This window comes from Nycticebus coucang, chromosome 1 (assembly GCF_027406575.1).
Source record: "Nycticebus coucang isolate mNycCou1 chromosome 1, mNycCou1.pri, whole genome shotgun sequence".
Lineage (NCBI taxonomy): Eukaryota > Metazoa > Chordata > Mammalia > Primates > Lorisidae > Nycticebus > Nycticebus coucang.
The window spans coordinates 117,204,281-117,219,280 of record NC_069780.1 but is presented as its reverse complement, the minus strand read 5'-3'; the positions used below and the strand labels follow the sequence as shown (position 1 = coordinate 117,219,280).

The following is a 15,000-nucleotide window of genomic DNA, read 5'->3' as shown; positions in this document are numbered from 1 at the left end:
TTCTAGTTAATCGGGCCAAAAGTTTATCTATTTTATTTTTTCAAAAAACTATCTCGTTTCATTAATTTTCTGAATGATTCTTTTGTTTTCAATTTCATTGATCTCTGATTTAATTTTGGATATTTCTTTTCTTCTACTGGGTTTAAGCTTACATTGTTCTTCTTTTTCCAATTCCATAAGATGTCTTGTGAGTTTGTTGATGTGTTCTTTTTCTGTTTTTTGAATGTAGGCATCTAAAGCGATAAATTTTTCTCTCAGAACTGCTTTTGTAGTATCCCACAGGTTTTGGTAGCTTGTGTCTTCATTGTTGTTATGCTCAAAGAAGTTAATGATTTCCTGTTTTATTTCTTCCTGCACTCATCTGTCATTCAACAGAAGGTTGCTTAATTTCCATGCCTTTGTGTGGGGTCGAACATTTTTGTTAGAGTTGAGTTCCACCTTTAGTGCCTTATGGTCTTAGAAGATACAAGGTAAATTTTCGATTCTTTTTATTCTATTGATATTTGTTTTGTGCCCCAGGATATAATCAATTTTGGAGAATGTTCTATGGGGTGATGAGAAGAATATATATTCCTTATCTTTGGGATGGAATGTTCTATATGCGTCCATCAAGCACAGTCATTCTAGGGTCTCATTTAAATCTCTTATATCTTTGTTTAATTTCTGTTTAGAGGATCTGTCCAGCTCTGTAAGAGGAGTGTTAAAGTCCCCTGTTATTATGGTATTACCGGATATCATATTGCTCAGACTGAGTAAGGTCTGTTTCATGAATCTGGGAGCATTTAAATTGGGTGCATAAATATTTAGAATTGAAATGTCTTCTTGTTGTATTTTCCTCTTGACCAATATAAAGTGACCGTCTTTGTCTTTTTTGACTTTAGTTGCTTTAAATCCACATGTATCTGAAGATAAAAATGCAACTCCTCTTTTCTTCTGAATTCCATTTGCCCGAAAAATGGTCTTCCAACCCTTGACTCGGAGTTTTAATTTGTCTTTTGAAGCCAGGTGTGTTTCTTGCAGACAGCAAATGGATGGCTTGTGTTTTTTAATCCAGTCAGCCAATCTATGCCTCTCCAGTGGGGAATTCAAGCCATTAACATTCATTGAGATAATTAATCAGTGTGGTAGTATTCTATTCGTCTTATTTTGTGAGAGTCCATTGCTTAGTTTCCTCTTGCATCAGTGTGGTGGTTAGGTTCTGTCCTTTAGTTTCTGAGTTCTTACTTTGCTGCTGATCCATTGTGATGGTCAGTGTGTAGAACAGGTTGAAGTATTTCCTGTAGAGCTGGTCTTGTTGTGGCGTATTACCTCAATGTTTGTATATCTGTAAATTATTTGATTTCTCTGTGAATGTTAAAGCTTAGCTTAGCAGGATATAGAATTCTGGGCTAGAAATTGTTCTGTTTAAGTAGATTAAAGGTAGATGACCATTGTCTTCTTGCTTGGAAAGTTTCATTAGAGAAGTCTGCAGTCACTCTGATGGATTTGCCCCTGCAGGGCAATTGGGGCTTACTCCTGGCATCTTGCAGAATCTTTTCTTTTGTCTTGACTTTGGACAGGTTCATCGCAATGTCTTGGAGTAGCTCGGTTAGAGTTGAGGCGACCTTGGAGTCTGATATCCCTCTCAAAGGAGTGTGTGAGAATCTTTGGTGATATTTGGGAAATTTTCATTTATTATATTCTCTGGTATGGCTTCCATTCCTCTGGGGAATTCTTCTTCCCCTCCTGGGATTCCTATAACTTGTGTGTTGGAACGCTTCATAAAGTCCTGTAATTCTGTCAGTGAACGTTCTGCTTTCTCTGTCTTCTTTTCTGCCTCTTTAACTATTTGAGTTATCTCAAGAACTTTGTCCTCTCCTCTGAGATTCTTTCTTCTGCATGGTCTAACCTGTTGCTGATACTTTCTATTGCATCTTTAAGTTCCCTAATTGACTGCTTCAGTTCCTTCAGCTCTGCTATATCCTTTCTATATTCTTCATTTCGTTCATCTCTTATTTGATTCTGTTTTAGATTTCCTTTTGGTTATTTTCCACTTTATCAGCAGTTTCCTTCATTGTTTCCATCATTTCCTTCATTGTTTTCATTATGTGTATTCTAAATTCCCTTTCTGTGATTCCTAACATGTCTCTATGGGTGGAATCCTCCGTACTAGCTACCTCATGGTCCCTTGGAGGGGTTGCTCTGGACTGGTTCTTCATGTTGCCAGGAATTTTCTGCTGATTCTTCCTCATGAGTGATTTCTTTTATCAGTTTTCTTGCCCTAATTTTCCTTTTACTTCCTCTTGCTCTTTAAGTTGCCATGCCTGTGGACTAGGGTTTCAATGAGTCCTTTTGGTACAGGGCCAGAAGGACGAGAAGGTGGAAGAGCAAGAAGGGATAAAAGAAAGAAAAGAAAAAGGAAAGAAAGAAAGAAAAGAAAAAAGAGAAAGGAAAGGGTGTGGGTAAAAGGGAATATTGACAAAGAGAAGAGAGGCAAAGAAAGAGGGAGACAGAACAATATAGGTGTATAGCAAGGTACTTTGACACGACCTTAAAAAAAAACCCAACCTCTGGGGGTGCCGGGTTGGGTGGTTTCCTTGAGGTCAGAAGTTCTTTGCTAGCCTGATAGGACACAGTACCCCACCTCCACCAAGTAGAGAGGAAAGACAAAAATGCTATAAGTCAAACCAAAACAAGCAAACAGAAAACTTTATGGGATAAAATTGGGGGCAAAACCAAATAATAGGGGTAGAAACATTATCAAAAAGAAGTTCTAATTATCGAACAAGGCAAAAATGGGAAATTGTATTTAAACTAGAAAAATGGAGAAAGAAAAAAGAAAAGAAAAATCTATAGGGAAAAAGGTTGAAATTTAAAAACAAAACAATAACAACAACAAAAACAATAAAAAAGCAAGACCAAAAACAAAGCAGTATATATATCTTGTTGAATATTGTCTGGGCAACAGGTGGTCTTCTGAGGTATGAGATGTTAATCACAATCCTGATATGGCTGGTGGCCTCTGCTGATTTCTCAAACCCACAGGGTGGAGACCCTAAATCTCTCTTTAGCCCTCTTAAAAGGCATTTTAAACTTCTAAACTTGGCTAAGCAGAAGCTTTCCCAGGAAAGTGCTTATTGCTGCGATCACTGCTGTAGTGGCTATTAACTTCAACCCAGTATTCCAAAACCAGTCTCACTCTGCCCCTGCAGGTTAAGACTGTAAGGCAGCTCAGTCCCAGCCTTTAGGCTGCTCATTCACTAGATTACTAGCTCCTGCCTGAGCCTTGCTATGTGACCTTGAGGGCGGAGCTTTCCAGGGCAGTTCTCTCACAATGGCTCCGTGCTGCCCACAGCCGAACACTATTAGCTCCTTCCGGCTCAGCAACTAAGTCTGGGGCCCTAGACAATGCCCAAAGTTCTCTGCACTCCTGCCCAAGCTCTCCCAAAGCAGTTCAACTGAGTGCCAAGTCCCAAAACACCAAAACAGCTCACAGATAAAGCCTTTCCAGTTTGCAATCTCACTTCAGCTGTACTTACAGCTGCTGGCGGTATTAGACTGAATGAACACACGCAACTTCTTGCCATTTTTCCACTGCTTTTGTCCTCCTTTTGGGGTCCAGAAGTCTGTCGCTGACTCCCTGTGTCCTCAAAGTGATGATTATAGGCAGATCCCACCAGCCAGAGATGCCTGGAGTCTTATCTCCACAGACTCACCGTGCCAAGTTGCAAGGAAGCTGTTACTCGGCCGCCATCTTAATCCAACCTATTGTTATTATTATTAACCTTAAGGGTAGCCTTCAGAATTCTGAAATCTGGGAGATTTGTATTGGGAGAGCCTCCTGGTTGACTTGAGGTCACACACACAGATTTCTAGGGAGGTGTGAAGCTCCGCTCGTTCTCTGTGGAGTAAAACACCATCTGAGTTAATCTTCTCTGAGGGATGGGTGGGAGGGAAGCATTTTCCTCCCATCTCCACACAGAGGATTTTTCTCTGCCCATAAGGCATATAAGCTCTTCAGCCCGTATCTTGAAGCTTGAGCTACTCCCTTGGTCTCTGCCCCAGGTAAATGCAGATCTCCACAATGGGTATCTGCTTTGCCTGTTTAATGGGCAGGAAAAGCCCTAGAAGATGTATCTTTTCCTAGGACTTGCCACAGTCTCTTCTATGGCCATTACTCTCCTCAGAGTGCTCACAGACCCAGCAGCGTGTCTGTAAGCTGTATCCCCAATAGACTAGAATTTCAGAAAAGGCAAGACACTTGCTAGCAATGGCTGGCTTAAATGTAAACTAGCTGACTTGTCTTTGTTCTGACTCACTCAGCTTACTTTTTAATTTTCCTCTTTTTCTGGGGATGCTTTTCTTTGCCAACAATGGGGTCCTTGGTCCCCATTCTCCCAGCTACTAGGGCTTCCATTCCTTTGGGACAATCTTCTTCACCTTAGGAATCCTTATTATTTGCATGTTTGAATAAGGAATCCTCACTATTTGTATGTTTGAAGTCTTATAGTTCCCTAAGTGCCTGTTTTGCTTTCTGTCTCTTCTTTGCTGCCTCTTTCTCTACCTGGGTTAACATGAAAACTTCATCCTCTAGCTCTGAGGTTCTTTCTTCTCCGTGATCTAACCTATTTTTTAATACTTTCTATTGCACGTTTATATTCCCTGGTTGTCTCCTTCATTTCCTTAAGCTCCGCCATATCCTCTCTTTATTCTACATATCTCTTGTCCAACTTTTGGTTCTCTTTCCATTTTCTTATCCATTCCTTTTATTGTCTTTATCATCCATATTTTAAATTCCTTTTCTGTCAAGTCCATTAGTTCTTTATAGGTGGAATCTTCTGTAGTAGCTACCTCATGGTCCCTTCGGGGAGTTCCTCTGTTTTGGTTTTTCATGTTGCCTGAATTTTTCTGTTGGTTCCTCCTCATGTGTTCTTTCTTCTTCTTCTTCTTCGCCTCCTTGTCCTCCTTTTTGCTTCTCACTGCCTCCTTTGCTTCAAACAGAAGTCCTTGCTTTTGATGACAGTATATTGCAATATGTCACTGGGACACCATGTGGTGCTGTCATTTTTTTTAGGAGACAGAATGCACATCCAGCAACCTCTGTGGTCCTTATTGCTAACTTAGTTGCCTTTGGTGATTGCTTGATTATTTCTGTAGCATTCAGATTCTGCTGGGTTGGGATCTTAAAGCTCATAAGAATCCTTCAGGGCAGGTTTCACAGTGCCCCCTGACTCCAGTTCTCATGGTGTACAGGAGTCCCTCAGCCTTTCCAAAGAGTGGAGTCCAGATCCCGGTAGGCGCAATTAAGACGGTTATGCTTCAGGCCCCTGCTAAGACCTTCTCCCAACCTTCTCACAATTGCAGCTCCCTGGCCACCAAAACATTATTATTTGTATGTTTGAATGCTTCATGGAGTCTTGTCATTCTTGCCAGCCACCAAACCTATGGCAAGTCCATTCCAACTGGCATTCAGATCTGGTTGCTGTATACTGCTTGAGTCTGCCTACTTTTCGAAGATACCCACTCATTGTGCAGTTACCCCCAACAACTGAAAACTCCAGAAAGGCTTCTTCTCATCCTGGACCTCTGTTGAGGACTAGCCAATCCCAGCGGATGACCATCACTTGCCTAATTCTTCAGATTTCCACTGCTCTGGATCATAGGCTGTATCCACCTGACTACCTCCTCACTGTGCTCCCAGAGCTATGAATCTGGGTAAGGTTTCTGCCCCAGGTTTGGCTGGTTTCTCTCTTTTTCTCCACTTGTTCTAGGAGAGCTCAGCTGAATGATCCTTCTGGTCCACCATCTTGTTCCACCCTCCTCCTTTTTTCTTAATAATATTTCTTTATTAATAAGATCATTAATTTTGCTGATTCTTTTTCTATTTAATCTTTATAATCTTTTCACATTTTAAGAGTAACTTTCAAAATAAATGAGGGGGAAAAAGTTTATTTACTTTTGGTTTTGATCATTGTCGCATTAGAATTCTGGAATCATTCTTTAGAAATTTGGTATCAAATTTGTTATTGTAGATGTGGCAAGGGAAATAATATTTTTACTAGAACCATGACAGTTGCTTATTGCTTTGGAAAGAAAATGAAGATTCTGCTCGTGAGTAGCTTATAATCTACTTACAGAGATCAAATTCCCACCCAAAGTAACAAGAATTGCTGACAAAGAGGAAAAATCAGTGTTGGGTTCTGATGCAGGCTAAGGAGTTATTGAGGGAATGATTGTGAGGATGAGGGCTGGCAGTCTGACTGAGACAACGTGAGCATTAACAGTAGGATAGATGTGCTCCATGACTTGCATGTCCTTAAATAGTGGGCTCCACATTTACTGACCCTACCAACCGGGGACATAGAACAGAGGCTGGTGGTTACTAATGCTCCCCCATCAGGGCAGGTAAGTGGTTTTCTGTTTTCTTTGCCCAACTTGGTCCCTAACTTCAAAAGTTGTGTCTCATTGGAATGTCAGGATCAGGTTTCAGGGTGATCGTTACAAGTGACTTTTGAGGACGATTGCTTTAGGGTCTTCGCATCTGGATCCACTTTGTAAAACTGAGCTGCTGAGAGATAGAACACAGCTAGTTTAGGTAGAGGCTAGGATTTGAGGATTTGAAGTTGAGTATTTCAGTGTAGTATGTGCCCTGGGTTTGTTCCAGTCTAAACTTTTTTTTTTTCATGTAATGGTATCTGTAATCTCAAGTGTTGCTCAGAGAAGTTTCTGATATTCAGAGATTTCAGGAGTTCCTTAATAGTTCTGTTATTTTCTGGAGCAAATAGCTGTGTGTGTAGCCTACATGGTCTTGTGATCATCCCTTTCTATGTGAAGGTAAATCAGTTGAATGGAGTTCATTTATTCAGCAAATAATTATTAAATATTTACCTTACCATATGCTCAGCACTGTTCCTGGTGCAGGGGACACAGCAGCAAATAAAACAGTTGCTGCTCTGGCAGAGCTTACAGTCTGAGGGGACATACAGACTTTAATCAGATAAACACATATAAAATGTCAAATGCTGTCACATATAAAGTAGGCTCTTGGCAGGGAGAGGTGAGTTTGTGTGTGTCGGGGCAGTTTGATGCTTTCTTTCTTCTATTCTTCTGTTCTCAAATTGTCAGCCACCTTGGTGTTATGATATTTTAGTCTATTTTTAGTTAAGATCTTTAAAAATTGTAGCTTCTCCCACTCACTTGTGAATGTCTCACTTTTATACCATCTGAGCTGGCAAGATTAGTGAAGCATTGGGGATCTTTTAAGTTTTTAAATATGTTATAGCCCATCATTTTTCTTTTCAGGGAGTGATCTTCACAATGGCATCCTAGGATTCAGTGAGGAGTCCCAGAAGGGACTGGAGCTCTGGAAAGGAGCTGATAGGAGAAGTCTCCGTCTCACTGTCACAAGGCAGCCAGACAGGTACGTGTGTGGATAACAGCACATGGGAGGTGAGAAGGTCCCACGTGTCTGTGCAGTGTCTTAATTTGAATTCATGCAATGGTGGAGGAAGAAAGAAATGTGGATCTGTACAGATGTCCTAGTTCTTAATCTGTGACTAAACATATTTGGTTCATTATTATAATTTAGTGCTACTTTGAATGTTTATGCATCATAAAGTACCGTACAGATGATAAATTACGTAGGTCATCACCTCATCACATTACTACTATCTGGTCACTTGTACACACATAACCGTTTTACTATGAGGGAGACTTTGAGTACCAAAATTTTGCTTGTAACTCAATAACGCAAATGTATAGTTTTTTGAATACTCATCACATACATGTACTTAGAATGCACATATATTTTCCATTTTGGGCCAAAATATTCTGTGAAATATATTGGTCCCTTTTGCCCTTTATTTTTATGATAGCAACCATTTTTTCAGCTCAACTGTTTTTCCTTTAGAGAAATTCTTATTATTATTCTTTTTTATTTAATTTCATTTAATTTTTTTTATTTTTTGCAATGCTCTGTTGCCCCAAGCTAGAGTGCCATGGCATCATAGCTCACAGCAACCTCAAATTCTTGGGCTCAAGCCATTTTCTTGCCTCATCATCTTGAGTAGTGGGACTACAGGTGCCTGTCACAACACCAAGCTAGTTTTTTAGTTTTAGTAGAGATGGGGTCTTCTCTTGTTCGTTCTGGTCTTGAACTTCTGAGCCCAAGTGATCCATCTGCCCCAGCCTCCCAGAATACTAGGATTATAGGTGTGAGCGCCCATGCCCAACCGGAAAAATGCTTGTTAAAAGACAAATAAGGAGCATTTACTTAAAGGTAGAGATACTATATAATTTTTATTTTCACATTTTTTGGCACATAACAGGCAGAAAATTGTTATTTGTTTTCACATTCCTGATATATAGTAGTTCAATGAATACTTATTCATTATTGAATTGAGTGTGGTCAAAGAATAATACTGTGTAAACCCTGAACCTTAATTTTCTTATCTATAATGAGGAGAATTGGTCATTTTCAGCATTAGCAGTGGCTAAGTAAGTGCTATTCTTTAAGTAAGAGATTAGACACAGTGAAAACATGTTACGTTAGACACCGGGGCGATGGGGAGCGCACTCTGTAACTGTGTTTGTGTGGGTTTTCTTTGTTCATAGGGCCTTTGGGGATGTCAAGGTCTCTTGGCGAGTCACACTTAATAAAACAGCTACCGTGCTCCATAAAGATGGAGTAAACCTGATGGATGACCTCCTGTCTGTGTCAGGGACCACGACGTGTACTATGGGTCAGACAAAATGCTTTATCAGCATTGAACTCAACCCAGAGAAGGTAGGAAGTGAAGAGGCACGGCACTGCTAACTTCTAATTATATTTCCTTGGACTTAACCATTCTAAAGTTACTTTATTTAAACACACACATTGTTTATGTGGAGATTCTTTGTGTCTTGCTAGCTGTACTGTCTAAATCTCTTTACTGGACAATAGACTTTAGACATAGAATTTATTACACTATGAATTTTTGTAAATAAGCTTGTTGTTCTTCTCCTTTTTGTTTCTCGCCCTTTCCAGGAGTCTTTTCCTGGCCTGGCCTTCCACCGTGTGAATGAGCCTTTGAGTCATTTTCAGTCAGATTAGTAATTCTGATTACTCTGAATGTTCGGTCTTTTGTTTTTATTATATCAATAAGTTTGAAAGACCTTTTATTCTGTGTTGATGTGTAGTGCGGGAGTTCAGTTTTGATTACCAAAAGGGCACATAGGCCCTGTTTGGTCAGCCTGTGGATAAATTCCTATTGGTTCACATTGCGCATGGAGGGGCGGCGCCTGTGGCTCAAGGAGTAGGGCGCCGGTCCCATATGCTGGAGGTGGCAGGTTCAAACCCAGCCCTGGCCAAAAACCACACACACAAAAAAATATAGTCAAAAAACACATTGCACATGGCGCTAGGAGACAGGCAATCCCCACTCTGTCCAGGGGAATCAGTATTCCTCAATGGTATTGATCACTAATGACCTCACAGAGCTTTGCAGGCCATTTAATGATTATGTATGGCTTTTTAAAAATGACTGTCTATGATGCTTTGATACTTTAAGGTCCAAGGAACACTCAGTGGTATTTGTTCTTTGTTTGCTACTTTTTTATTAAACTTGAATGATTAAAACAAAAACTAGCCACCGTATTATGAATATTCACAAGTATAAAGGATTCTTTTAAATAGCAGAGAAAGCAAGCACTGATACAGTTACTTCAAAACATAACTATGCACATCTACCTAATCCCATTCTAAAATAATTCTGTAAATTTGATTTTTTTTTTCATTTTTTTCTCTACTTGTTTTTTCACCTGAGAATTACTGCAATAATTACATTGATCTTTTCTAAGATTACAGTAACATATATTTTCTTATCTTCCTGAGATCTTGATAATTTTCCTGGTTTTATAAGAGAAAGGATACTTGGTTAGATCACCAAAGATGGTGGGATCTTGGTCAATCCCCTCTGTGTTCTTTGTTGGGCCGTGGGTTCTGGCTCCTGTCTGAGCTGTTTCAAAGGGACAGTGCTGGACATCTGGTTGGAATCTGTTTGTGACTTCACTTGCTTGATTGCTGTGATTTGTAAACTCATACCTTCCAGGTCAGTGTTTTCAGTGCTTTGTGTTTTCTCCAGAATGATTTGTTCTTTAAATTTTTCAGAGCCAGTTTTACATTAACTGTTTCCCCATCACTACTGAATGGCGAGCCAGTCTAGAGCTATTGGGAATATATGCCTCCCTTGTTAATGTCTTGTTCTAGTTAGGAAGCAACTGGGAGGCTTTATCTCCTAGAAAGTAGGATTGGGGGGGGGGGGTCTCTTTAGCACATTTGTTCTGTCTCCCTGGAAGGGACAGGCACCTGTGTGTGAGCACCAGTGCTCTTTAACTTCCACATTTGCTTTCTCCTTGGTATGTGTTTCTCAGGTACTGATCATTTATTTCTATTTTTTGAGACAATTTTTACTTTTTTGAGAAGTCATTGTCTTATGCACAATTCTTTTTATGAACTCCTTTCTTCTTATATACACAGAGAAAAATGTTTATTGGTGCTTAATAAATGAACACGTGCATAAAAAAGATGAAAGTGTCTTGATACATTAACACTCTTCTCCACATTAAAATTAATAAAATATTAAGTACACACAAACATTTACACGTATGTTGTATTTTAACTACTTTTCTCTACTGCAGTAACTTTTCTCCTTCTAATATCATTAGAGATTCAAATTCAGCTCATTTAATTGCTTCTTAATACTAAATGGTTTTCTATTTGGTACTCAAATAATCATGTCATAGCCATTGAGAGTCTCATTATGCTGGTCTTTTGTCTTTTCTGTATTTTGGAAGTGTATTTGCTTTATAGAAATAACATATTCTGGAGCTGTCGTGATTTTTTGTAATTAATAAGACATCCAATCAACTACTGTCCAAAAAGGACTTGATTTCTTTGAGCAGAAAGTACTTAAGTGTTCTATGTCTACAGGTGTGTGTGAGAGTTGGCAGTGGGCAAATGCCCTGCCGTTGTGGCTGCCATGGTATTGTTAAAGCTAAAAATGACGTTTTTTTCTTTAAAGTTTAAAACCTCCATTGGTTGTTTTTTTTCCTAGTTCAACATATCATATTATTTTGCTTTTCTTGAATGAGGTTTTCATGAGCTGCTAAAATTTTCCATCATGCTTACCATGAGGAATGGGTATTTCAGTATTAAAAATATTTGCTCAGACTACAGCCAGTAACTTCTCTCTTAGCATCGTCCATAGGTTCTGAGAACCATAAGTTTTGGCAAAATGACATGCATATAAATTATTTACCAGGGTCTAATGGATATAAACAAGCGGGAAGTTTCTACAGCATCTAGGATGTTGTTTTTCTGGAAGAAACAGTTTCCAAAAACCTGTTGATGATGATATTAAGTGAGGATTTCCTGTATTTTACTTGAACACATTTAATCCTCCTCTGTGCACATGTTCCAAATATTTTCATATCTTCTCAACTGTATATTTTCTATTATTGTTCTTCTTTAACAGTTATTCAAAATACTGCTCCCTCCGTGATCCCTCCTATGAAATCTCCAGGTAGAATTCTTAATCTTCTAATCTTACCAAACACTATCAGTACCTTTCTTATGGAAGTTATCACTTATATGCGTACTTATATATTATTATACGTAATTTAACTAGACTAGTAGACACTTAGCTGCTCAAACATTAGGGCATTGTTTTAATCTTCTTTGCATCTCTCCCACCGTCTTCCATAAATATGTGTTGAATACATAAGTCTTCAAAAATTCTCTATGCATTTTATTGTGAATAGGAGTTTCGGTGAATTAGAATCCTGGAAAGTTCTCACAAGAGTTCAAATATCTGTCTCCTGCAGTAGATGTTAACTTTATCATAGTAAGTAAAAGTCTTTTGAGATCAGTCAGTTCACACCTGTGTTGTTACTGGGATAAATGGCTTTATCAGTCTCTTGTTGATTTGATTCTGGTAGTGAGACTTGTTTGTTATAAGAAATAAAAACAATTTTTGCGGAGGGGAAACTTCCTTGTTGGTGACAGCAGTCAGGTAAAATAGGTAAAGGTTCTGGAAGACAGAGAAATTGCACTTTAATAAAGTTTAAAAGGAATAGTTTCTACAGCAGAGAGAGAGGAGCCAACAGGTCTTGGGCAAGCTTCAAGGAAGAGGAACAGGAGAGTTAGAGTTGGGAAGAGACTGCTTCCTCTGTGCTTACCCTCCTGCAAGACAGCATTCAAGATTGCTAAAGATGTTATAAGTAAGAGGTCAGAGAGTGTGATGGGCAGCAGCTAGGACACTAACTATGTAAATGCCTTTTCTAAAAGGAGAAACTCCACTGAGTCCATAATCACAGGGTTTCATTTATTTATTTTTTTTATTAAACCATAGTTGTGTACATTAGTATGATCGTGGGGCACCATACACTTGGTTCATAGATCATTTGACACATTTTCATCACATTAGTTAACATAGCTTTTGTAGCATTTTCTTAGTTATTTTGCTAAGACCTTTACATTCCACATTTACTAGGATTCACATATACCCTTGTAAGATGCACTGCAGGTGTAATCCCATTAATCCCCCTCCTTCCCTCTCCCTCCCCCCTCCTCCCCTCCCTTTCCCCTTTCTCCCTATTCTTAGGTTATAACTGGGATATAGCTTTCATGTGAAGGTCCTACGTTAGTTTCATAATAAGGGTGAGTACATTGGGTACTTTTTCTTCCATTCTTGAGACACTTTACTAAGAAGAATATGTTCCAGCTCCATCCATGTAAACATGAAAGAGGTGAAGTCTCCATCTTTCTTTAAGGCTGCATAATATTCCATGGTGTACATATACCACAATTTATTGATCCATTCGTGGATCGATGGGCACTTGGGCTTTTTCCATGACTTAGCAATTATGAATAGGGCTGCAATAAATATTCTGATACAAATATCTTTGTTATGGTGTGATTTTTGGTCATCTGGGTATATGCCCAGTAGGGGGATTACAGGATTGAATGGCAGATCTATTTTTAGATCTCTAAGTGTTCTCCATATCTCTTTCCAAAAGGAATGTATTAATTTGCATTCCCACCAGCAGTGCAAAAGTGTTCCCTTTTCTCCACATCCACGCCAACATCTCTGGTCTTGGGATTTTGTGATATAGGCTAGTCTCACTGGAGTTAGATGGTATCTCAAAGTAGTTTTGATTTGCATTTCTCTGATGATTAAAGATGATGAACAGGGTTTCATTTAGAGGAGAGAAGGAACTCAGTCTTCACCTGTTACTTCTCTTTCAAATGTAATGTTCCAGTCATAGAGTTGAGTTTTCTTCTACTTCTAAGAATTAGGTAATTTTTAAGGTGTTTTGCCCCCAGCGTCTTTCCAGCTATTGAAAGGCAAGGTATAAGCAAGGACAATATGCATTCTACTTTCAGTAAGAGGAAATTTAAAAAGAGAAAAGAAAGAAGATTATGTTTTTACAAAAATGAAAAAGTATTCTTTAAAAAGTGCTATGAACTTCTAATATACATTTTAATGCCTTACATTTTAGGGCTAGAAGGGATCTTAATGCTCAACTAGTTCAAATTCTTCCTTTTATGTCTGATAAATAGTTCTGTGGGCTTAATCTTCATAGTGGGCCTAGAGAGATTATTTGAAGGTGCTAGCTGGGCAACACAATTGTTCCTAGAACCATTTTCTTCATTTATTTATCAAAGGAAGGATGTCAATTATACTGAACTTATTCTTGGAATCAGTATAGGGGTTAAGAGTTTGGGCTCTGGGGGCGGCGCCTGTGGCTCAGTGAGTAGGGCGCCGGCCCCATATGCCGAGGGTGGTGGGTTCAAACCCAGCCCTGGCCAAACTGCAACAAAAAAATAGCCTGGTGTTGTGGCGGGCGCCTGTAGTCCCAGCTGCTTGGGAGGCTGAGACAAGAGAATCGCGTAAGCCCAAGAGTTAGAGGTTGCTGTGAGCCATGTGACACCATGGCACTCTACCCGAGGGCGGTACAGTGAGACTCTGTCTCTACAAAAAAAAAAAAAAGAGTTTGGGCTCTGATGATAGAAGGCCCTCGTTCAAATCTCAGTTATTTTATTAATTTTGTGGGTGACATTGGACACGTTTCCTCACCTTCCTGAGTCTCCCTCCCGGGGTTAATGGGGTTAGAAATAGGGCTGTGAGACAGATTAAATGAGGTCATGAATGAGAGTTTTTCTTGGTAAGGAGGTGGCCCTTCATGAGTGGTATCTGCTATTTAGAATCGTGGAATGGAGACCTAAGGAATCCAGTGACTGGAGTAGTAGCTACATCAACACTAGTGGTAGTGGGCTTGCAGACACAACAAAGCCATCCGCAGAATTACACCTTCTGACTAATGGTGCTGTGTCCTCACCTTAGTCCAGTCTCCTGACCCTGAACTTCACATTTGTCTAATGTATCCTACCTCTGCTTATCATCTCTGTAGTTACTCAGTACTTTCATTTTCAAGTTATGAAGAATTTAAGTAACCTGCTTATTCAGTTATTGGGACAAGATTAGAACTTGTCTCTTGAACTGCAGCCCATTTCACTTCTCCCTGTGATTTATCTTGTGGTTCTGTATCAGCAAAATGTATAAATTATAATTACCTTTGGAAGTGTACTCTTAACACACAAAATCTGTTTAAACCGATCAGCATTTAAATATTTTTTGCAACTGCTTTAAAAGTATCTTAAGTAAGTATGATATTGTGTAACTATTACTTTGGTTTTTTGTTTCTATGCGGTTCTGGGCCCAGGAAAAATCACATTGTGCTGGTCGTGACAAAAGATCATCCTGGAAAACTTCTGACCTATCTAGGACAGGGACCTGCTGGCAGTTACGCATGAATGGGTTCTTGGGAGGTCTCCAGTGGTGTTTAGGAGTCTGGAGAGATTCAGATGTGATCTGTGAATCTTGGCTTCTCGGGAAACTTCAGGAATGTTGTTTGAATGTGATATTTCTTTGTAAGTCCAGAAGATCCCGTTTATCTGTAGTCTACATGATGCATAGGCAC

General features: G+C 39.3%; 1 protein-coding gene across 1 annotated transcript in view; it reads left to right on the top strand.

The window, feature by feature from the left end:
• Positions 1-15,000, top strand: part of ADGRV1 (adhesion G protein-coupled receptor V1) — a 669,001-nt gene that overhangs the window by 295,599 nt on the left and 358,402 nt on the right. The window contains exons 75-76 of the mRNA XM_053586729.1: positions 7,282-7,399; positions 8,593-8,764. Coding sequence (XP_053442704.1) covers positions 7,282-7,399; positions 8,593-8,764 — 290 coding nt within the window. The remainder of the gene's footprint in view (positions 1-7,281; positions 7,400-8,592; positions 8,765-15,000) is intronic.